Source organism: Rana temporaria, chromosome 13, assembly GCF_905171775.1.
Source record: "Rana temporaria chromosome 13, aRanTem1.1, whole genome shotgun sequence".
Classification (NCBI taxonomy): Eukaryota; Metazoa; Chordata; class Amphibia; order Anura; family Ranidae; genus Rana; species Rana temporaria.
The window spans coordinates 10740344-10764892 of NC_053501.1; the positions used below are offsets into that span (position 1 = coordinate 10740344).

Below are 24549 nucleotides of genomic sequence, written 5' to 3' on the forward strand. Positions count from 1 at the left end.
CTGTTTGAGAATACACTTAAACATACGACGGGCTTAGATTCGGAGTTACGTCGGTGTATCTGCTGATACGCCGGCGTAACTCTGAGAATCTGGCCCAGTATATACACTAGAAAAAAAAAATACAGATTTTTACATGTAAACAAAAAGTGCCATAGAAGGCCTGGTCTACAGTGGTGGGATGCAGGTACCAGATGCAAGTGTTGCATCCAATTTATCTGCACATGCTAGGTGGGTGGGCATGCTCCTCCACACATATTGCGACAGTATAATAAAATCCAATTTTGGTTTTGGGTAAGAAAGACATTTAAAACTAAGGTTTTTGTGCCCAGAGCTCTACTTTACAAAAAAAATAAAAAAAATAAATAATAAATAGAAATCTATTAATAGCCGTGGTCGAGTTATTTTCACTTCCCAAGAAATAAGGCGAAACAGTCCACACGCAGCTCTACAGATTGACACAACAGACAGAAAAAAAAATAAAAAATGAATTCCCAGAATATCAATTTAGTACTTTTATAAATAGACCCCAATTAGAAGGTCAGAATTTCCCTCGATCCCGTCACCACATATCGGACCCGGGCCAAGAGAGGAATGAAGAAAAACAAAACCCGGCTATGCTGGAGACATCCAGTGCAGAGAGACGGATGGCGCTCCGGTCTGGTTGCGCACTACACATGTCTCTGGAGGGAGGCGCTCATGTAAGCGGAGATAATGGATCACTAAAATGTGTACAGTGATGACCTCCCTCCCCTACACTGCAGACAAATCAATACTTTGCAATGCACCGTCCTCCACCCCAATGTAAAGACTCAGCAGTACTCAGCCACATAATCCAATGTAATGTGAGCGCGCAAAGCGACCTGCGGACAGATTTTGCTGTTTTTGTGATTTGATACGGCTCTAGATTTCACTCCTAAATTTGGATCATCTTTCAGTTCAGTTCCCAATAACCTCAGTTTTTTTCATATTTAACTACTTAAGACCCGGACCTTTAGGCAGCTAAAGGACCTGGCCAGTTTTTTGCGATTCGGCACTGCGTCGCTTTAACTGACAATTGCGCGGTGGTGCGACTTGGTTCCCAAACAAAATTAGCGTCCTTTTTTCCCCACAAATAGAGCTTTCTTTTGGTAGTATTTGATCACCTCTGCGGTTTTTATTTTTTGCGCTATAAACAAAAATAGAGCGACAATTTTGAAAAAGATGCAATATTTTTTACTTTTTACTATAATAAATATCCCCCAAAAATATATATTTTAAATAACAAACATGTTATACTTGCCTCCATCCACTGTGCAGCTCGTTTTGCACAGAGTGTGCCCTGATCCAGTCTTCTGGGGTCCCTCGGCGGCTGTCTCGGCTCCTCCTCGCAAAAGCTTTCTACCTTCATGCGAGCGAGCATGGTGGAAAGCTTTTGCGAGCGCGCTCCCGTTATACAGAGGCGGACATAGCCACCGACTGTATCACTCGGCCGCCCGGCGCGCCGCGGCATCCGCTGTGATAGACAGCAGCATTAAGGATGCATTAAGGTGAAAAAACATTTACCTTTACAACCCCTTTAAGTATGTGAAATTATATATATATATATATATATATACACATACACACACACACACACACACACACACATATACATATACATACACACATTATATATATATATATATATATATATATATATATATATATATATATATATATATATATATATTTATATAGAAAATCTAATAAAAACTTTAAAAGATAAATGAGGAAAAAAACTAAAAAATACACGTGGATACACAAAGTAGTTGTGATTATATGATATGTACAGTTTTTACTAACACATGTCAAAGTTGCAATTTTTTTTACCCTTAGGCATTAAGGGGTTAATGAACATAAAAGTGTATGCCCCCTTTGTTTTTGGTAGCCTACAAAGTTCCAATAAGAAGTTCACCAAGCTCTGGAGGAACCTTGGTTAAAAAAACGCCGATGTACTCTGAGAATGCTGCCGTTCGGCAAAACGGAGCTCCACCCTAAAGTGGAACTTCCACGCATCGGATTCCTCCCCCTCCGGTGCGATAATTGCCACCTTTCGGGGGGAGGGGGGCACAGGATATTGACAGGTATCCTTTCCCACTTTTGGGAGTCCGGCTGCTGCCGTGATGCGGCAGTGACGTCACCGCGGGGCTCCCTCCTCCTCCACCTCCTGCCCGCCATGCTAATAGGAGAGAAAAGCGGGGCCTCGCGCATGCGCAGTAGGGTTCCCGGCATGTATTGTTCCCCTTACCCGCAATGGCGATGGTAGTGTAGCCTTTCGGCTTCACTCCGGGAACCCTACTGCCGACATCGCTGGACTCCAGGACAGGTAAGTGTCCATTTATTAAAAGCCTGCAGCTGCAGTATGTGTAGCTGCTGGCTTTTAATTTTTTTTTTCCCCCGGACCTCCTCTTTAAGATTAGTAAATGGCTTACAGCCCCTCCTTGGCAAACCTTAATAATGCTTTCACAGCTGTACAGTATAAACAATGGGGGTTTGCTGGATCCCATCTAGAACACAATTCTGCAACAAAAGGAACATAAAAAAGGTTCCCATGAGGACATGAATGGACGGGCTTCTTGCTCCTGGACCCGCTGCCACCCAATGACTTCACAAGCTCTGAAGGCACGTCTTCAGAGAAGAAGTCGGGCATAAACAAAGCCGGAGCTTTCTCTGCCTCAAAAGGTTAAAAATACGCCTGAAAGGGCAAGATAAACAATTATGAAAGGAAATTCACATACAACACTTCCTGAGAAAACCAATTCTTCCCGACTTTAAGGAATAAGCCAACATAGATAAGCCAAAACAAGGGAATTCAGCATAAAGGGGACCCGTTATAACAGAGGGACCCATGCTTTCCATCAGGCCATCAGAGGTAGCGAGTCCGTGGATTCATACACGCTTGGGACAAAACATACTATAGGTTCAGGAGTGCCCTATGCACAGAGGGCAGGGTTCAGGAGTGCCCTGTGCACAGAGGGCAGGGTTCAGGAGTGCCCTTTGCACAGAGGGCAGGGTTCAGGAGTGCCCTTTGCACAGAGGGCAGGGTTCAGGAGTGCCCTTTGCACAGAGGGCAGGGTTCAGGAGTGCCCTTTGCACAGAGGGCAGGGTTCAGGAGTGCCCTTTGCACAGAGGGCAGGGTTCAGGCGTGCCCTATGCACAGAGGGCAGGGTTCAGGCGTGCCCTATGCACAGAGGGCAGGGTTCAGGCGTGCCCTATGCACAGAGGGCAGGGTTCAGGCGTGCCCTATGCACAGAGGGCAGGGTTCAGGCGTGCCCTATGCACAGAGGGCAGGGTTCAGGCGTGCCCTATGCACAGAGGGCAGGGTTCAGGCGTGCCCTATGCACAGAGGGCAGGGTTCAGGCGTGCCCTATGCACAGAGGGCAGGGTTCAGGCGTGCCCCATGCACAGAGTTCAGGCGTGCCCCATGCACAGAGGGCAGAGTTCAGGAGAGGGAAATCTACAGTGTGCAATCCAATCCCCCCAAAGCTTCCTTGCATCCCTCTCTCACACCCGTCTCTAGTAACTACCTGTATAGATGGCTCTGCCCTACCTTGCAGGGAGATTGTTCTCTCTCTTGGATTCTGGAGATCTGTCCCCCCCATGCATGCAGGGATCTGCATAAGTGCATGCAGGGATGTATTAGTTTTTCGGGAGCCACCGAGAGTAAAGCTGTCTCTTGAAAACACAGAAGGCAAGTGGCAGCGGGAATCGCGAGCAGAGTGCGAGAGCCGGAAATGGCGGAATGGCGTTCCACCATGTTCCTGTTACAAAACTGTGTGCGAGGGCCACATGACAAGGTCTAGAGGGACAGATTCGGCCCGTGGGCCTTGTGTTTGACATATGTGGTATAAAAAGCTCATTCACACACACCTGAAGAGTGACCCACATTCAGTGAACATTTAATGTGTGGCGAGGAGGCATTGTATCCTCTCCTCACTGCCTGCTTTAAACCCTTGATCATGCCGGAAACCATGTGCATTGCATGTGGTTGTGGGGCGTTTGCAAAGCGCTCCCCTTTCACTTGAATGGGTCATGCAACAAAGGGGTAAAATTCCTGCCGTGGCATGTGCACAACCCTGGCAGCTAAAGGGGGGTTGCGGTTGAGGGGTGGAAAAAGCACAGCTGCAAAATGTCACCACTTTTTAACCTCATGTGTGAATTAAAGGGGTTGTAAAGGTAAAAAAAAAAAATCCCCAAAATAGCTTCCTTTCCCTTAGTGCAGTCCTCCTTCACTTACCTCATCCTTCCATTTTGCTTTTAAATTTCCTTATTTCTTCTGAGAAATCCTCACTTCCTGTTCTTCTGTCTGTAACTCCACACAGTAATGCAAGGCTTTCTCCCTGGTGTGAAGAAAGCCTCTTGAGGGGGGAGGGGGCGAGCAGGAGGGTCAGGATCAGGGCCGCCATCAGGGAGGTACAGGCAGTACACCTGTAAGGGGTCCGGAGGCCACCAGGGCCCCAGATGGCAACCCCCCTTTTTCTTTTATAAAAAAAAAATATTTTTTTTAATATATTTTGATTTTATTTTTTATTAAAGGGCCAATATATATATATTTTTTTTTATGTGTCCGGAGGTCCCAACCCCCTTTTTTAATAAAAAAAAAAAAAAAATTGTATTTATATATTTTTTTTATTTCTTTAATTTTTAATATTATATATATATATATATATATATATATATATATATATATATATATATATTTTATTAAAGGGCTCAGAGGTCCCCAAGGCCCCATGTGGCAAACCCCTCCCTTTTTTTTATAAATGTTTTTCTTTTTTTTTTTGTTTATATATATTTTTTTATTAAAGGGCCCAGAGGTCCCCAGGGCCCTGGATGGCAACCCCCCCCCCCCCTTTTTTTATAAATGTTTTTTTTGTTTTTTTTTAGTTTATTATTTATTAAAGGGCCCAGAGGTTTATTTTTTGCTTTTTTTATTAAAGGGCCCACAGGTCCCGGAAACCCTCCTTTTTTTGGATATATATATAAACCCCCCTTTTTTTTAAAATAAACATATATATGTTTTTTATATATTTTTTTCTTTTTATTAAAGGGCCCTTTTTTTATATCGGATTTTCTTTATTTCTTCTTTTTTTGTAAAGGGCCCCCGCTTCTCAATTTCAGGCGGCAGCATACCCCCCCCCCCACCCCACGGTTCTCTGTTCCAGGGGGCCCATAATTCCCGATGGCGGCCCTGGTCAGGACACTCTTTACTTTGCAGATAGAGAAAGGAGCTGTGTGTTAGTGGACGTCCTGACACTCCTGCTCGCCCCCTCAAGAGGCTTTCTTCACACCACTGTGTGGAGTTACAGACAGAAGAACAGGAAGTGAGGATTTCTCAGAAGAAATAAGGACATTTAAAAGCAAAATGGAAGGATGAGGTGAGTGAAGGAGGACTGCACTAAGGTAAAGGAAGCAATTTTTTTTTGTGGGGGTGGGTAGGAAAAGGGAGGTCTTGGGGGGGGGGGGGGGAAGGAAGTACATTAAGAAATATTAATATATGGTGTAAGCAGGGGGGATTGTGGAGAGCTTGTTAAGAAGAATTACATGTTAAAAGATAATGTTAAAAAAGTGTTAAACTGTACAAACGTGTATATAATGCCATATGGATTTGTAAGAGGATTTATGCAGAATGAAAATAAAATAAAGAATTAAAAAAAAAAAAAAGAAAAAAAATTACCTTTACAACCCCTTTAAAAAAAAAAAGACACAGAAAAATAAAGAACAAAATGAAAAAAAGTTTTGGTTGGAGTTGGGCTTTCTGTAAAAAACAAAACAAAAAAAACAGATATACCCCCAACAACTGCAACAAAATCTGTCCAGATAACAAAGTCACTTTTAGGTCACATGTGCAACAGAAAACGAATGTTCTTTAGTCATCACTCTGATGTTCAGGATTATTTTGTAACATTTTAACTAGAAAAAGAATAAACAAGAACGGACGGGACTTACAAGTACGACTTCAATTCCTCTTTTCCTAAAAGAAAACAAAACAAAAAAAAAAAGGACAATTATTAACTATGTAGCAATGTAGTAAATGAACTGACAAGCAGTTTATAGAAGGATACTTATACAGTACATTCATTTATAAATAGGGATTTGTAGGGATTTGATATGCCCAGCACAGGAGCCACGTGCTGCCCGCCATACAAGTGAACGCCAATGTTTCTTTAAGCGTTTCCCTGCACATGTGCACCCAATACATTTCCTGAACGTAAAACTTCTACATTTTAGGAAATATATGTTGGAATGCGCATATGCGGGTAAATGCCTATACAGAGCAGCCGCTCACTCGTTTGGCATTCTGTACGTGGCACCTGCAACTCCCCGGGCATTGGAAAGCACCAGGATGTTGATGATAGGAATATAAAACGCCTATAAATCTCTGTGTGCAAAACACTTCAACTGGAACTTTACTTTAAAAAAAAAAAAAACTTTGGCCCAGATTCTCAAAGGGCTTACGACGGCGCAACGGCCCAAGTCCTTATCTGGGCCGTCGTATCTATGCGACTCTTAGAATCAGTGACAGTTACGCATAGATATCCCTTAGATCTGACAGGCGTAAGGCTCTTACGCTGTCAGATCTTAAATGCAATTTTTTTTCCCGCCGCTAGGTGTCGCCTCATCGTTTTCCCCGTCTATGCAAATCAGCTATTTACGCGAGATTCCCGAACGTACGCGCGGACGACGCAGTGAATTTACAACGTTTATGTAAGCGTAAACTTGCCCCTGCTATATGAGGGGTAAGTTTACGTAGGTCCGTCGTATGCCATGTTAAGTATGGCGTTGGGTCAGCGTCATCTTTTTCCGTCGTTTACGTCGTTTTCCTAAGTCGTCCGCGAATACGACTTTACGTCAATGACGCTCACGTCGGCGTCATTGACGTGTTCCGTCGTGAGCTGGAGCATGCGCACTGGGCTATTTTTCCGCCCGGCGCATGCGCAGTTCAAACGGCACGGGGGCGCGCTTAATTTAAATACAAGCCGCCCCCTTTGAATTACGCGGCCTTACGCCGGGCCATTTACACTACGCCGCCGCAAATTACGGAGCAAGTGCTTGGAGAATACGGCACTTGCTCCAGTAATTTGCGGCGGCGTAGTGTAAATGGCTTACACTACGCGAACGCCGATTCCATGAGAATCTGACCCTTTGAGTCCCATAGACGTCAATGGGGTTCTAAATGTTCGCGCGAACGTTCGGTCCGTTCGAAGGTTCTGGTGCGAACCGAACGGGGGGGGGGGACTGTTCGGCTCATCCCTACCCGTTACAAACTACACCCTATATCTACAAGGTGGTGGGATGGAAAGGTTCACTTTAAGATCTCTGAGAGACGTGTCCTGGAAAAATGCGCTTGGCCTTTTTTGTTGCTTTAAAAAAAAAAAAAAATCTTAAAAAACGATAAAAAAAAAGCAACAAAATATTTATCTTGGATGAGAACATCAAAGTTGTTTCAAAACATTCCCAACGCAAGAGTTTATTTATTTTCCCTGCCTTATAATAATTCTCGAATCCATTGAACAATGTTTTGATCTTCATCTGTCGGAGAAATAAGAACAAGAAGGGACGGCGCACTCGGCGTGCCGGTTGGGTGTCTGTCAGGAACTGACACCGATAAGACAGGAAGCAGAAAGTCCATTATCTCGAGAACTCGATATAAAAACCACTGCTTTGGCAGAATTCCGTTTCGGCATTGTTTGGCTTATGTCAGCGACTTTAAATGAAACGTATTGGGTCAGCATTACAGTCAGTCAAAGGAAAAGATCCATAAGCTGCACATCATTAAGCAGACCCATGTGCAAGGAGATGAATGGCAGCCTCACGTCCCGACTCCAGCCAGGCCACTCCCCCATTGCGTTTCACAGCCCATGGCATCCCCAGGATTAAGCTCCAAAGGGGCGAAGCGAAACGCGTTGTCTGGCCAGAGTTCGGGCTGAGTTTGCCATTCATCTCACTTCATGCACATGGGACTTCTCTACCTGAGCGGCACATTAATTTAATCTTTTTGGATTACGCTATATATGTATAGGAGTTTGTTAAATTGGGCCTGTAAGGTCGTAAAAACAGGAGGTGGAGAGCAGTGGCACAGAGAGCAAGCAGGAGGCAGAGAGCAGTGGCACAGAGAGCAAGCAGGAGGCAGAGAGCAGTGGCACAGGGAGCAAGCAGGAGGCGGAGAGCAGTGGCACAGGGAGCAAGCAGGAGGCGGAGAGCAGTGGCACAGGGAGCAAGCAGGAGGCGGAGAGCAGTGGCACAGGGAGCAAGCAGGAGGCGGAGAGCAGTGGCACAGGGAGCAAGCAGGAGGCGGAGAGCAGTGGCACAAGGAGCAAGCAGGAGACGGAGAGCAGTGGCACAGGGAGCAAGCAGGAGGCGGAGAGCAGTGGCACAGGGAGCAAGCAGGAGGCGGAGAGCAGTGGCACAGGGAGCAAGCAGGAGGCAGAGAGCAGTGGCACAGGGAGCAAGCAGGAGGCGGAGAGCAGTGGCACAGAGAGCAAGCAGGAGGCGGAGAGCAGGGGCACAGAGAGCAAGCAGGAGGCGGAGAGCAGTGGCACAGAAAGCAAGCAGGAGGCAGAGAGCAGTGGCACAGAAAGCAAGCAGGAGACGGAGAGCAGTGGCACAGAGAGCGAGCAGGAGGCAGAGAGCAGGGGCACAGAGAGCAAGCAGGAGACGGAGAGCAGGGGCACAGAGAGCGAGCAGGAGGGCAATGACAGAGGAGCTGTAGAAACTATGAACAATGTCACCGCCTTACTTTTGCGGTTCAATCGTACAATTGACAATCACAAAACAAAGACCAGACTATGAATCCCAATATGTGATTTATACTATCTTCTATAATAAGTTTTTACTCAGAAAAATTGTATTTGACCATTGTTAAAGCAAAAAGTTTATAGAAACCGAAAAATATTTTGGCGATGAATCTTAAACAATTTATAAACTTGTGAACCAAGAACATTTTCCCAGGCCAATTTGTGGGGGAAATATGTGCCTATCCAGCCCCTGGGGGTTATGGGAAAATACCCCAAATTAGTAGCCATGGTGTAACATCTTACTGCTAGATAAAACAGTCCTAGGTATAGAGGGAAATAATAGGCATTAGTTGGCACCATATGGGCATGCTGGGGGTGGTAGTTCCTCTGGAGCCGGAGGGCCTGGGCTAGCTGTTTAAAGTGCATTGGCCATCAGACATTCAAAGCTATCAGAGAAGAAGGAAAGTCTAGAAAGCAAAGCAGGAAGCGTGGCACAAGCAGGGGCGGACTGACCATTGAGTCACTCGGGCACTGCCCGAGGGCCCCATGCCACTAGGGGGCCCCATCAGGGTTGCCAGGCTCAGTAAAACCAGGGACAGTATGTAAAAATCTGTGTTTTTTTTAGATCTGTCCCTGATATGTCCGAAACTGACATGCTTTTAATGTAAATATCCCAAGATTTTAGCTGCCCTGCCTCTGCACTGCCTCCTGGCGTGGTGGCCATCTGTAAGCCAGAGGGGCCCCATAATCTTCTATTGCCCGGGGGCCCCATGAGTTGTCAGTCCGCCCCTGGGCACAAGTGCATGGTGAAGGCTGCAAGGGAAGGGGGTGGCTTGTGTGCGGGCGCCTCCGAGTTGGCCGCGCAGTTCAGGTCGGTCGCCATGACAACCAAACAAGGCCTCAGCTTGAAATGCTGCTAGCCGATGAAGTGCACCATAGACAAGAGTTCACCGGATGGGGGGGCTGTGACAATCAATTAATTGACATGGGGGACACAAGCATTTAATTCAGCACTCTATGGATGTGTGTGTGTGTGTGTGTGTGTGTGTATGTGTGTGTGTATGTGTGTAGAGAGCTTGACACATTTCAGCAACATCCCACACAGGACGACAAAACCGCACACAAGCAAAACTGGCATGGATCCTTTTTTTTTTTTTAAGGCCCATTTACATACCTCCCAATATTTTGAGATGGGAATAAGGGACACCTACTGGCAAACATATGTAGGCATGGGACACGCCTCCCTGCTACACCCCCTTAAAGGAGAATTAACCAAGAAAAAGGTTAATTAAATCCACAAGGGCTTTTTTTTTTTTAACCACTACTTCTCCTTTATATTTGTCTTTAACCACCTCTATACCGGGCCTATTCCGGCACTTCTCTCCTTCATGTCAAAATCATAATTTTCTGGCTAGAAAATTACTCAGAACCCCCAAACATTATATATATTTTTTAAGCAGACACCCTAGGGAATAAGTGGCAGTCATTGCACGGATTAGGATTTTAGTGCAGCAGTGGCATTGTATGGTCAGCCCAAGTAAGAACTTGGGAGCTCAGATCATTTTTTCATTTTAACCACTTCCCGACGGCCGTACGAATATGTGCGGCCGCAGGGTGGTTCTAAATCTCTAACAGGACGCATATATGCGTCCTCCGCTCTTCCAGGCCACTAGAGGGCGCGCGAGAGCCGCCGCTGGCGCGCGCGTGCCCGCCACATTCCTGAGATGCCGATGCGCGTGCCTGGCGGCCGCGATGTCCTCCAAGCACTCGCGATCGGCGGCTACAGGGACAAGACGTGGAGCTCTGTGTGTAAACACGGAGCTCCACGTCCTGTCAGGGAGAGAGGAGACCGATCTGTGTCTCTTGTACAGAGGGACACAGATCGGTCACCTCCCCCAGTCACCCCCCTCCCCCCACAGTTAGAACACACCCAGGGAATACATTTTAACCCCTTCCTCACCCCCTAGTGTTAACCCCTTCACTGCCAGTCACATTTATACAGTAATCGGTGCATTTTTATAGCACTGATCGCAGTATAAATGTGAATGGCGCCAAAAATGTGTCAAAAGTGTCCGATGTGTCCGCCATAACGTCGCAGTCCCAATAAAAATCGCAGATCGCCGCCATTACTAGTAAAAAAAAATTATAATAAAAATGAATAATAATTCTGTCCCCTATTTTGTAAGCGCTATAACTTTTGCGCAAACCAGTCGCTTATTGCGATTTTTTTTTTTTTTTTTACCAAAAATATGTAGAAGAATTCGTATCGGCCTAAACTGAGAAATTTTTTTTTTTTTTTTTTAAATGGGATATTTATTATAGTAACAAGTAAAAAATATTGACTTTTTTTTTAAATTGTCGCTCTTTTTTTGTTTATGGCGCAAAAAAATTAAAAACGCAGAGGCGATCAAATACCACCAAAAGAAAGCTCTATTTGTGGGGAAAAAGGACGCCAATTTTGTTTGGGAGCCACGTCGCACGACCGCGCAATTGTCAGGTAAAGCGACGCAGTGCCGGAAGCTGAAATTTCACCTGGTCAGGAAGGGGTATACGTGCCCAGTAAGGAAGTGGTTAAAAAAAAAAAGAGACACTAAAAACAAAAGTCTATCGCTGGATTCCCCCCCAGTTACAAGGAGGCCAGGAAAGTGACTCAGCATTTTAAAAAGGGAAATGATGTGCAAGAGATATATTGGATATAAAAAAAAAAAAAAAAAAAAAGAATCATCTATTTTACACACATACTGCATTAACCACTTTCATACCATGCAAATTCCAGCACCCCTTTCCTACATGTAAAAATCATAAGTTTTTGCTAGAAAATTACTCAGAACCCCCAAAACACACACTATATATATATATATATATATATATATATATATATATATATATATATATATATATACACATACACACACACACACACACACACACTATATATATATATATATATATACACATACACACATACACCGTACTTATCAGCGTATACCGCGCACTTTTTTCCTCTTAAAATCAGGAGAAAATTGTGGGTGCGCGATATACGCAATCGTACGATCTGGTATCATACGAGGAAAATTTTCGTGCATGTCCGATAAAATATCGGATGAACTGTCATGATCACAGTTTGGAGACGGGAGGTCTCAACCAGAGGGCAGAGGAGCCCCAGCCAGGAGTTGAGATAGGTCTCAGCCAGGGGTCAAAAGTGCCTCAGACAGTAGCCAGAAGGTCCCATGCAGGGGTTAGAGGAGCCCTGGTCAGGAGTCGAGACACAAAGTCTCACCCAGGGGTCAGAGAAGTCCTAGACAGGAGGTCTGATCCCAGGAGTCAGGTTGGCTCCTTTCGAGGTGTCAGTAGAACTATCCAGAGGCCAGGAATGGGCTGTGAAGCAGGGCACTGCAACCAGGGCTGGCCTTAGGTGTTCAGGCACCCTGTGCGAGCTAATTCTGTGCCCCCCCATCTTCACCCCTCGCCCCCTGGTCACCTAAACATACACAAAGAGGAAAAATATATTTGTAACAAATAAGTTTTAATTTAACTTTACATTACACAGCCCTCTGAACCCCTTTACATTACACAGCACCCTGCATCACTGGACCCCTTTACATTACACAGCACCCTGCATCACTGAACCCCTTTACATTACACAGCACTCTGCATCACTGGACCCCTTTACATTACACAGCACCCTGCATCACTGGACCCCCTGCATGTTACAGACCCCCATTCAGTGTATCCACCCCTTCAATGCAGACCCCCCTTCAGAGTAGCACCGCAGGTGTAATACAATCGGAGGGGGGTGCCGGTCTGACACCCCCCCCCCCCCCCCAGTGTGTGGTACCCGGGGCGGCCCGCCCCCCTTAGTACACCTCTGAATGGCTGCACGGCACCCCTGTTGCTCATGGCGCCCTGTGCGGCCGCACAGCTTGCACATACCAAAGGCCGGCTCTGACTGCAACTAAAGGCTGAGTGAGCCAAGAGAGCCAGGAGAGCTGGGAACACAGTCAGAGGGACTGGTAAGAAGAGCAGAGGTGTTGCCGACAACAGGGCCAGGTCGCTTGGCATTTTCAGTTAATTGTTGAGGTGGCACAACAAACGTGGCGCTCAGGAGTTAATGCAGCCTTATGGTTGGGGATACGTTGCAGAAGACAATACGAAACTGTGAACATGAAACACGAGGCTAGTAGAGATCAATGCCATTACCCTAATCAATGTTCCCACTACAGACTGCTGAGGTTCCGCAGGCCATAGATCATATAATCAAAGGGCCACAGGTTGGGCTCCAGCCTGCCATCCCCCGCACTGGTTCCATCACATTAAGAGAAGAATTTCCATCTGAACACATTCAGTTTATGATACTCGGAACAAACTGGCCTTCTGCCACATCGCATAAACCCCGAACGAGCTGTCAAACCTCCTGGCGCGGTCGGGTAAACAAGAGGCCCAAATAAAATTCAGAATCATTTTTTTTGTTTCCCTTGGAAGTGATCTGTGCCCGAAAAAAGCCTTTAGACCGACTCCAGAGACACAAAATTGCAGCACTTGGAAAGAATTCCCCGTCAGCCTAAAAGAGGAGAAGAGGACTCTGCAATGGATCAAACGTTACCTCCCATGGCCCTCCGAGGACAGCTAATCCACTTCTCAAGAGTCGATGGTTATCTCTCACTAACATAAAGATCCTCCAAGTCAACCGAATGCCATGAAGACTGGCAGAAGAAAGGATTCCAAAGTGGGCCTGTCATCTATACATAAACTCACACCGCTACGTATAAACACCAACGAAGGATTATTCGCAAAGCGACAAAGTACAGAAGAGATTGACTGCAATGACTCTTCTTAAAGCTCAACTCCGGGATTGGCAATTATCATCCAAATCCATTCCTCATGTGCGTTCGCCTTGAGTCTCTGAGCTTTGCGAGTCTCCATATCTCTGCATGGCTGGTGGTATGAAGGACCCTTTAGGATACAGACTACAGTTGCTTGCGCCGGCGACTTGTCGGTATGGTTCCCCTATCCAGATGGTTCCTGTAAGAACTGCGCAGGCGCAATCCTTGCCGACGGAAATCTCCGAACCTCGGCCGGTGACTTGTCCTCAATGTTCCCCTAACGGGGAAGTTCCTTCACTGACTGCGCAGGCGCAAACTTCCCAACGGAAATCCCCGAACCTCGCCCGGCATCCAGGCTCATTCTTTAACATCCCCGTGGATTGGAGGATGTTAAAAAAAGAGCCAGGAGGCCGAGCGAGCGAGGACGTGAGGCTGACTGGCCACTTACCTCGAAATCCACGTCGCCCTGGATGCCGGCCACGGTTCGGGGATTTCCGTCAGCAAGTTTGCGCCTGCGCAGTCCTTGAAGGAACTTTCCCGATAGCTGGAACCGTCTCAGCACATCAATTTGCGCATGCGCTGGAACTTCCACGATAGCTGGAACCAGCACGGCAGATCACCGGCATCCAGGCTCATTCCTTAACATCCCCGTGGATTGGAGGATGTTAAAAAAAGAGCCAGGAGGCCGAGCGAGCGGAGCGAGCCGTCCGAGCGAAGCGAGGCCGTGAGGCCGACTGGCCACTTTCCTAAAATTCCACGTCGCCCTGGATGCCGGCCGAGGTTCGGAGATTTCCGTCGGCAAGGATTGCGCCTGCGCAGTCCTTACAGGAACCATCTGGATAGCCGGAACCATATTGGCAGATCACCGGCACAATGTGATCCCTGAAAACTGAACAGTAATGATCACTGCAGAACCATACATGTTTAGATCAGACCAGGCTTGCATGTTTATGCCTATGGAAAAGGGAAGGGAGCAAATGCTCTTCATAAGATTGATACTTATTTCCCCAGCTTTTCAAATGTTGGCAAAAAATTTGGTGCAGATGCCGAAACGGCACAATAATTTATCATCAGAAAAACAAAAATGTATCACCGACAGAATAGTACATTGAGGTCAAGTCACTAAACTTTGAGAGCTGAGAACTCTTTCCACCCCCTCCCCTCCCATGGAAAGTGCCCAGAGTGGCCAAAGGGCATTTGCCCAGTGGGCCAGGGCCACCAGGGTGAAAGAGTGACATATACAGAAACTGATCTCTCCATTTCTCTCCTGCGCCGCTGAACGCCCACTTCTCCTCCTCTCGCTCTCCCACTGCCGTTAAGCGACACCAAGAGAGAAATGGACGAATGGCTCCTCCATATGCTGCCCCTCCTATCAACTGGAGGACCTTCAGGGGGGCAATTTTCACACCCGCCAATGCTGCGTTACGCCGCGCTGTTCGAGTATGGGCAAATTTTACCATATCAAAGATGGCGCTCTTGGATCCATTGTGCAGCTTTTCACAATAGGCGGCAGGTCTATTGATTCACTGTTGAAGCCCTACCCCCATTGATAACGTCCTATGAGTGACGAAACGCTCCAGGAGGGTGCTACAGAATTCCCAAAAATATTGCTAGCACCCAGGGTCACATTTCCAACTGGGTCCCGGCATTCCACCACCGTGGGGGGGGGGGGGGGCCACTGTTAAACATGTAAAAGGGTTACGCATCAGGAATTTAATGAAGGGCCCCCAGGATCAGTGGGAAGGACCCCAGAGAGAAGGGCCTCTGGATCAGAGGTCAGGGGAGACCTTCATGGTTTCTTGCATCAGGACCCGGAAGGTTCTAGTTATGCCTCTACTCCAATCCATCTCATTTCTGCTAGCCCTGGTCCTCTCCCAGCCCACCCCCTCCTGTTGAAGCGCAGCTGATTGACGGGCTTGGATAGTGCGTCACACCTTCCGAAAATAGCCGACGTGACACTCGTCAATTTACGGCGCCTGCGCAGTTAGCTCTACATGGCAGGCGCAGGCGCCGTACAGCGCCGCAAGCAGCCGAGAGTCACTTCGGCCATTTTTGGAAGGCGTGACGCGCTATCCAAGCCCATCCATCAACTGCGCTTGATTTAGGAACGCCTACTCCCTGCAGGATTCCCTGCTCGGAGCCGAAGAAGAAATACCGCTAAAACGATAAGTACAAAAAAATAAATAAAAAAATCCAGCCTACTGCAGATGTCAGCAGTATGCTGGATCTAGTGACAGAAAGTTGATTTTTGGGTGAACCTCCGCTTTAAGCAGGTGCTGGACTGGTGACCAATCTTTGGGCAATTGTAACAAACAGGAACTTGTGCAAATGGATTGTAAACAACTAGCACGCCTACATACATTATAGCAACACTTAACTAGTTACAAAGTCCAAAGCCGCTCATTGTGCACTAGATTTGCATGTGACAGATTGATGTGGATCATTAGATGGCAATAAATGGTAATAAAACACTTATCCCTCATGCAGGCAAAATAAACACAGATGTAAATACTACGAACAATCTCACCTTCACTCCGTGAACAACGGACTCCAGTGCCAAGCTTTACCCGCCACCACCCGACACTGTTCCCACCCAATTTGGGGTGTTCCCACGGATCCCAAAAATTATTGAGGAAAAAAAGCCTCTGTAATGGGTGTGGCATGGCCAGGGGTGCCAACAGTTAATCACTGGAGTCTCCAAGACCAAGGGCATCTTCCAAACTCTATGGCCCAGATTCTCGTAGAATCGCGCAAAAGTGTGCGGGCGCAACGCATCTCATTTACGTTACGCCGCCGCAAGTTTTACAGGCAAGTGCTTTATTCACAAAGCACTTGCGTGTAAAGTTGCGGCGGCGTAGCGTAAATCACCCGGCGCAAGCCCGCCTAATTCAAATTAGGCGGGTAGGGGGCGTGTAGTATTTAAAGCGGGGGTTCACCCTTAGAGGGCACTTTTTCCCCTTAGATTAATGCTCGTTTTCTCTAGGGGAATCGGCTATTTGTTTTAAAATATGTGCAGTACTTACCCGTTTACGAGATGCATCCTCTCCGTCGCTTCCGGGTATGGGCTGCGGGAATGGGCGTTCCTTCTTGATTGACAGTCTTCCGAGAGGCTTCCGACGGTCGCATCCATCGCGTCACGATTTTCCGAAAGAAGCCGAACGTCGGTGCGCAGGCGCAGTATAGAGCCGCACCGACGTTCGGCTTCTTTCGGCTACGAATGACGCGATGGATGCGACCGTCGGAAGCCTCTCGGAAGACTGTCAATCAAGAAGGAACGCCCGCTCCCGAAGACCCATACCCGGAAGCGACGGAAGAAGATGCATCTCGAAAACTGGTAAGTACGGATCATATTTTAATACAAATAGCCGATTCCCCTAGACAAAACGAGCAGGAATCTAAGGGGAGAAAAAAAAAAATTTAATAAATGGGTGAACTCCCGCTTTAAATTAAGCGCGTTCACGAACCGAAGGTACTGCGCATGCGCCGTCCGTAAAATATCCCAGGGTGCATTGCTCCAAATGACGTCACAAGGACGTCATTGGTTTCGACGTGAATGTAAATGGCGTCCAGCCCCATTCACGGACGACTTACGCAAACAACGTAAATTTTTAAATTTCTACGCGGGAACGACGGCCATACTTAACATTGGTTGCCCCTCATATAGCAGGGGCAACTTTACGCTGGGCAAACCTAACGTAAACGTCGTAACTTCACTACGTTCGGGAATTCGCGTATCTAGCTAATTTGCATACTCGACGGGGAAAACGACGGAGGCGACACCTAGCGGACAAAAAAAAAATTGCATTTAAGATCCGACGGCGTAAGAGCCTTACGCCTGTCGGATCTAATGGATATCTATGCGTAACTGATTCTAAAAATCAGGCGCATAGATACGACGGCCCAGATTAGGACTTACGACGGCGTACATGGCGTTGCGCCGTCGTAAGCCCTTTGAGAATCGGGGCCTATGGTTTTAGGAAGCCCACTTAAAAGCAGCACTATCATTCCATGTATTTTTACTCTTCTGTCCCCTGTGGCTGCTCGACAAAATATCTAAAGAGAAGATGGCAATTCCTAAAAGCTTTCTGCCTTGGCTTTGAGCACTTTACAGAGACAAGCTGTGGCAAGAGGAATGCAGAAGGGGAAGGGGCGTGTCTGACTTCTGTCCCTATGCATTCCTCTTGCCCCCACTTTTTTAGAGTCAAGAAGTGAGATGGCCGTCTTCTTCTTCCTTTTAGAGATGAGCTTGGGCTTCCTCCAAACTCATCCCTATCCAATTCTCATTGTACACCAATCGGCTGCGGGCCGGGTCTTTCCTCGCAGCCTATGAGAACAAAGAGGCGGGGTCCTGGTGATGTCAGTCTCCTTATATGGGTGCATGTCATATTTAGAGAATTTCATTGGCTAAATATGGGAATGTGTCCAGATAAAGGGCACTGGTGTCACCAACATCCCGCACCTTTTATTTACATGAAGCAGGAAATGACCAGGCCAGCAACCGATTGATTTAAAAAAAAAAAAAGTGTGTAAGTAGGACTCAAGTCTTTTTCTCAACCTTACCAACTATGAAGGATGTTTGTATAGAGATAAGTTTGGAAGATACCTGAGCTCATTACTACAGCTTAGCTATGTTGTTGAAAGGCTGCGGGGGAGGAGGAAGCCCAGTTTGATATCATTGCCAGGGTTAGAAAGCACCTAGAAACATGGGACAAGGAACTGAAAGTACTTTGTCCCACAACGAACATTGAAAAAAATTCAATGATGGTTCTTCTTTAAAGAGAGGTTGTAAAGGAAAACATTGTTTTCCCTAAATAGCTTCCTTTACCTTAGTGCAGTCCTCCTCCACTTACCTCATCCTTCCATTTTGCTTTTAAATGTCCTTATTTCTTCTGAGAAATCCTCACTTCCTGTTCTTCTGTCTGTAACTCCACACAGTAATGCAAGGCTTTCTCCCTGGTGTGGAGAAAGCCTCTTGAGGGGGGAGGGGGCGAGCAGGAGTGTCAGGACACCCACTAACACACAGCTCCTTTCTCTATCTGCAAAGTAGAGAGTGTCCTGACTTAGCCTCTTGAGGGGGGAGGGGGCAAGTCAGGACACTCTCTGCGTTGCAGATAGAGAAAAGAGGCTGTGTGTTAGTGGGCGTCCTGACACTCCTGCTCGCCCCCTCCGCACCAGGGAGAAAGCCTTGCATTACGGTGTGGAGTTACAGACAGAAGAACAGGAAGTGAGGATTTCTCAGAAGAAATAAGGACATTTAAAAGCAAAATGGAAGGATGAGGTAAGTGAAGGAGGACTGCACTAAGGTAAAGGAAGCTATTTAGGGAAAAAATAAATTCCTTTACAACCCCTTTAAGACTGGAATCTAGGCATAAAAACTTTAAGTTAAATAAATTTGGTACATGTTCCTAGGTGATTCCTAACCCTAGCTATGAAGTTGAGTGGCTAGGAATGGGCAAGCCGAAAGTCCAGGCTCCAAATATTTTCCGGGGAAAATTGGCGGCACGAGGAACGTACCTCTACAGCTCCTTTTTCTGCAACAGAGAGCGTCCTGACTCTCCCGTAGTCCAAGGGAGGGGGCGAGCACGACACTCCACACCAGGGAGAAAGCCTTGCATTACTGTGTGGAGTTACAGATAGAAGAACAGGAAGTGAGGATTTCTCAGAAGAAATAAGGACATTTAAAAGCAAAATGGAAGGATGAGGTAAGTGAAGGAGGACTGCACTAAGGTAAAGGAAGCTATTTAGGAAAAAAATAAAAAATTGTACCTTTACAACCCCTTTAAACCACAATGATACTCTCAAAAAAATAATAAAATAATCCTCATTGCGCAGACATCCCAAATAAAGATTTATTAAAACCGAAGAGTAAAACTCACATTCCCATAATGGAACATACGTATGTGGAAAACAATCGATGTTTCCAAACACAGTGGCTGCTGAGGCTCAGCATGTAATAGCGTCACATGTTCCAGCTCCTTCCTATGCGTTTCGTCATCGGATGACATCGTCAGGGGCATGCACACCCTCCTGCATGCATGCAAACCAATCGCTAAACGCTAATTGTGTTTTGTTTTTTTACCAAAAATAGGTAGAAGTATACGTATCGGCCTAAACAGAGGGAAAAAAAAAAAGTTTTTTTTAATCTATTTTTGGGGGATATTTATTATAGCAAAAAATAAAAAATATTGCATTTTTTTCAAAATTGTCGCTCTATTTTTGTTTATAGCGCAAAAAATAAAAACCGCAGAGGTGATCAAATACCACCAAAAGAAAGCTCTATTTGTGGGGAAAAAAGGACACCAATTTTGTTTGGGAGCCACGTCGCACGACCGCGCAATTGTCAGTTAAATCGACGCAGTGCCGAATCGCAAAAACTGGCCGGGTCCTTTACCTGCATTTTGGTCCGGGTCTTAAGTGGTTAAATATTAAAAATGAATTACCGTTTTTGGTTTGTGGCGCTCAGATGCAGTGAAGATCCGCTTTAATTATTTGGGCCAAATCTTCATCAAAAAAGTTTGTTCCAGAATGCCTTTAAGAAACGCATGCCTCTATTAGCCTCAAAGCCTGCTGGGACTTGTAGTCTGAGCAACTATGTTTACAAGATGGCGCACTGTGCGCAGGCGGAGAGGCTCATGCGTGGAATCATTTCCAGCAGAGTGAGGTCTGAAGAAGCCAGGATGGTGCCAGATCTATTATTTAGTCTTTCAAACCTTTTCCATATATTATGTATATTTTACAAGCCCGCCGCTGCCGGTTCGTCGACATCATGCCTGGAATTCTGCTCTTCGTTTCCCACACAACAAAAAAACACAAAAAGCTGAATCCTTTAACCTCCATCCCTCCGACGCTTTACAGCGGAATAATTGCTTTAAGCTCGGAGCACTTTGATCTACGTACTTCAGACCGCTAGCGGAAATGCGGGAACGTGACCCTGGAGAGGAAGATGAGCTCCCTATGGGGACAATTTTAATTGGACCAGCAATTATCTGGCCTTCATTAATGGGGAGAGTAGGGAGTGAATTTCCCAAAAGGTACACATACAGATATAATCTACTTGTCCTGCGACTTCCCGATGGACACGCCAGCCCCCCTCCTCCACTACATATGGACACTTCTCTGGATCACCTGCCAAATAAAAAAAAAGTGTGGATTGCAAAGTCCTATATTAAAAAGGAGGTTGTAAACCTCCATGGGGAAGTTGTACCTATAGGTAGGCCTTATTATAGGCTTGCCTATAGGTCAGGGATGGACTGGCTGTTGGGACTACAGGGAGTTTCCCGGTGGGCCGATGGCTCAGTGGGCCGCTCCTCTGTCTCTCCCTTTCTGCAGCGCTCGCCTCCTCTCCCTCCCCGCAGCGCTCACCTAGGGGGAACAAAGAATCAGGGGGAGGACCAGAGGAGCAGGGGGGACGAAAGAGGAGCATGGGGGACGAAAGAGGAGCATGGGGGAGGGGACAGACAGCTGACTCAACAGCTATGGCTTGGGAGTTTCTCACTTCTGTCTAATCTTGTCCCATAAGGGGGACACCGAACTGATTCTTTGTCCAGGGCAGGGGTGTATTTAGCTTTTATGCTGCCCTAGGCCTGACCAAACTCGGGCACCACCTAATTTAAATATGACCCACCCCTTTCTGTCAAGGCCACACCCCTTGTGGTTTAAGACCCACCCTGAAATTTTCAAGTGGGGACACTAGCTCTGATGGCCTGGGGGGGGGGGTGGATTCCCTTAATTTGCATAGATTTCCTCTCACTTCCTGTTTGGCTATGGGACATGAAGTGAAGGGAAATCTCTGCAATGGGACAGAGATGGTAAAAAATTAGAAGCAACGCCCCCCCACCGTTGCAGAATGCCAACCGCCCACATACTGGAAGCAGTGCGGCCGATTTATGGGGGCGCTAAACTAATTTGCCCAACAGTGTAGCGCAAGCCGGCGGGGACACTGTCCGTGCTGCCCCCTGCAAAGTGCTGCCCTAGGCCTGGGCCTTGTTGGCCTAGGCCAGGATACAGCATTGGCCCCGGGTGAAATAATGTCTAGCTTCCCCACTGGTACTGCCTATAAGAGTACCAGTACCAGCCGTTCTACGCTAATAAAGTAGAACGGCTAGTGAAGGGGGAGAGGGGGCTTGGGTGGCCGGGGGGAGGGGGGTGCGGGAGTTGTCCGGCCGCCATGGGAGAGACCTGTCAAAGTGGGCCAGTCCAGGGTCAAATTTTTGTCCCAGGCCAGCCCTGCTATAGGTACAGTACATATCTTCTAAACGTGCGACGTTTAGGACATATTCACCTCGCAGTGCGCAATCCCTCAGAACTACATCTCCCAAGAACATTTTCTCTACATTGTGTGGCCGGGCGCTTATCAAGAGAACAGCAAGCTTTGGTTTGATTAGGAAGGAGGTCAATGTATGCTTGAGAAGAGGTACAGAGGACGTGGATGGGAGGATTTCTGTAGTTCAACAGGCAGAGCTGACAAAACGGATTAGGATTTTAGTGCAGCAGTGGCATTGTATGGTCAGCCCAAGTAAGAACTTGGGATCTCAGATCATTTCTAATTTTTTTTTTTTAAAAAAGGAGAATTTTTTTTTTTAATTGAATACAGGAAATTCATAATAATAATAATTAATAATTATATATATATATATATATATATATATATATATATATATATATATATATATATATATTATTTAGGGTTGTCCAGATACCGATACCAGTATCGGTATCGGCACCGATACCGAGTATTTGCGGGAGTACTCGTACTCGCGCAAATACCCCCGATACCTAAATAGAATACTTCCCCCCCCCGCCGCTGCTGCCGCATCGCGCCGCCGCATCGAAAGCCGCCGCATTGGTTAAACGGCGTGCGGGAACATCACAACTTTCATTTGAATAGCTGTAGTGTTCCCGCGCGTATAGACACTCCCCCTTGCTCGGGATTGGATGGGTGATCGTGATCTGTCCAATGCCGAGCAAGGGGGAGTGTCTATACGCGCGGGCAAAACAGCTATTCAAATGAATGCTGCGATTTTCTCCATGCGGCGGCGGCGGCAAAGGTATGGGGGAAATGGCTGGAGGGACATGGCTGCATATGTGAGGGACATGGCTGCATATGTGAGGGACATGGCTAGAGGGACATGGCTGCATATGTGAGGGACATGGCTAGAGGGACATGGCTGCATATGTGAGGGACATGGCTAGAGGGACATTGCTGCATATGTGAGGGACATGGCTAGAGGGACATTGCTGCATATGTGAGCGACATGGCTAGAGGGACATTGCTGCATATGTGAGCGACATGGCTGCATATGTGAGGGACATGGCTAGAGGGACATCGCTGCATATGTGAGGGACATGGCTAGAGGGACATGGCTGCATATGTGGGGGACATGGCTGGGGGGACATGGCTGCATATGTGGGGGACATGGCTGCATTTGGGGACACATTTAAAAAAAAGTATCGGTATTCGTATCGGCGACTACTTGAAAAAAAGTATCGGTACTTGTACTCGGTCCTAAAAAAGTGGTATCGGGACAACCCTAATATTATTAATTATTATTATGAATTTCCTGTATTCAATTGTATTTTTTTTGTCTAATGTGTATATATATATATATGTATACAGGGAGTGCAGAATTATTAGGCAAGTTGTATTTTTGAGGATTCATTTTATTATTGAACAACAACCATGTTCTCAATGAACCCAAAAAACTCATTAATATCAAAGCTGAATATTTTTGGAAGTAGTTTTTAGTTTGTTTTTAGTTTTAGCTATTTTAGGGGGATATCTGTGTGTGCAGGTGACTATTACTGTGCATAATTATTAGGCAACTTAACAAAAAACAAATATATACCCATTTCAATTAGTTATTTTTACCAGTGAAACCAATATAACATCTCAACATTCACAAATATACATTTCTGACATTCAAAAACAAAACAAAAACAAATCAGTGACCAATATAGCCACCTTTCTTTGCAAGGACACTCAAAAGCCTGCCATCCATGGATTCTGTCAGTGTTTTGATCTGTTCACCATCAACATTGCGTGCAGCAGCAACCACAGCCTCCCAGACACTGTTCAGAGAGGTGTACTGTTTTCCCTCCTTGTAAATCTCACATTTGATGATGGACCACAGGTTCTCAATGGGGTTCAGATCAGGTGAACAAGGAGGCCATGTCATTAGTTTTTCTTCTTTTATACCCTTTCTTGCCAGCCACGCTGTGGAGTACTTGGACGCGTGTGATGGAGCATTGTCCTGCATGAAAATCATGTTTTTCTTGAAGGATGCAGACTTCTTCCTGTACCACTGCTTGAAGAAGGTGTCTTCCAGAAACTGGCAGTAGGACTGGGAGTTGAGCTTGACTCCATCCTCAACCCGAAAAGGCCCCACAAGCTCATCTTTGATGATACCAGCCCAAACCAGTACTCCACCTCCACCTTGCTGGCGTCTGAGTCGGACTGGAGCTCTCTGCCCTTTACCAATCCAGCCACGGGCCCATCAAGACTCACTCTCATTTCAGCAGTCCATAAAACCTTAGAAAAATCTTTCTTGAGATATTTCTTGGCCCAGTCTTGACGTTTCAGCTTGTGTGTCTTGTTCAGTGGTGGTCGTCTTTCAGCCTTTCTTACCTTGGCCATGTCTCTGAGTATTGCACACCTTGTGCTTTTGGGCACTCCAGTGATGTTGCAGCTCTGAAATATGGCCAAACTGGTGGCAAGTGGCATCTTGGCAGCTGCACGCTTGACTTTTCTCACTTCATGGGCAGTTATTTTGCGCCTTGGTTTTTCCACACGCTTCTTGCGACCCTGTTGACTATTTTGAATGAAATGCTTGATTGTTCGATGATCACGCTTCAGAAGCTTTGCAATTTTAAGAGTGCTGCATCCCTCTGCTAGATATCTCACTATTTTTGACTTTTCTGAGCCTGTCAAGTCCTTCTTTTCACCCATTTTGCCAAAGGAAAGGAAGTTGACT

At 46.5% G+C, this 24549-nt stretch overlaps 1 protein-coding gene across 1 annotated transcript in view; it reads right to left on the bottom strand.

Annotated features, from left to right (window-relative positions):
• The window catches only part of ITPK1 (inositol-tetrakisphosphate 1-kinase), a 124757-nt gene that overhangs the window by 70794 nt on the left and 29414 nt on the right, over window positions 1–24549 (bottom strand). Inside the window, exon 3 of the mRNA XM_040333649.1 lies at window positions 5968–5992. Within this exon, the coding sequence (XP_040189583.1) occupies window positions 5968–5992 (25 nt within the window). The remainder of the gene's footprint in view (window positions 1–5967; window positions 5993–24549) is intronic.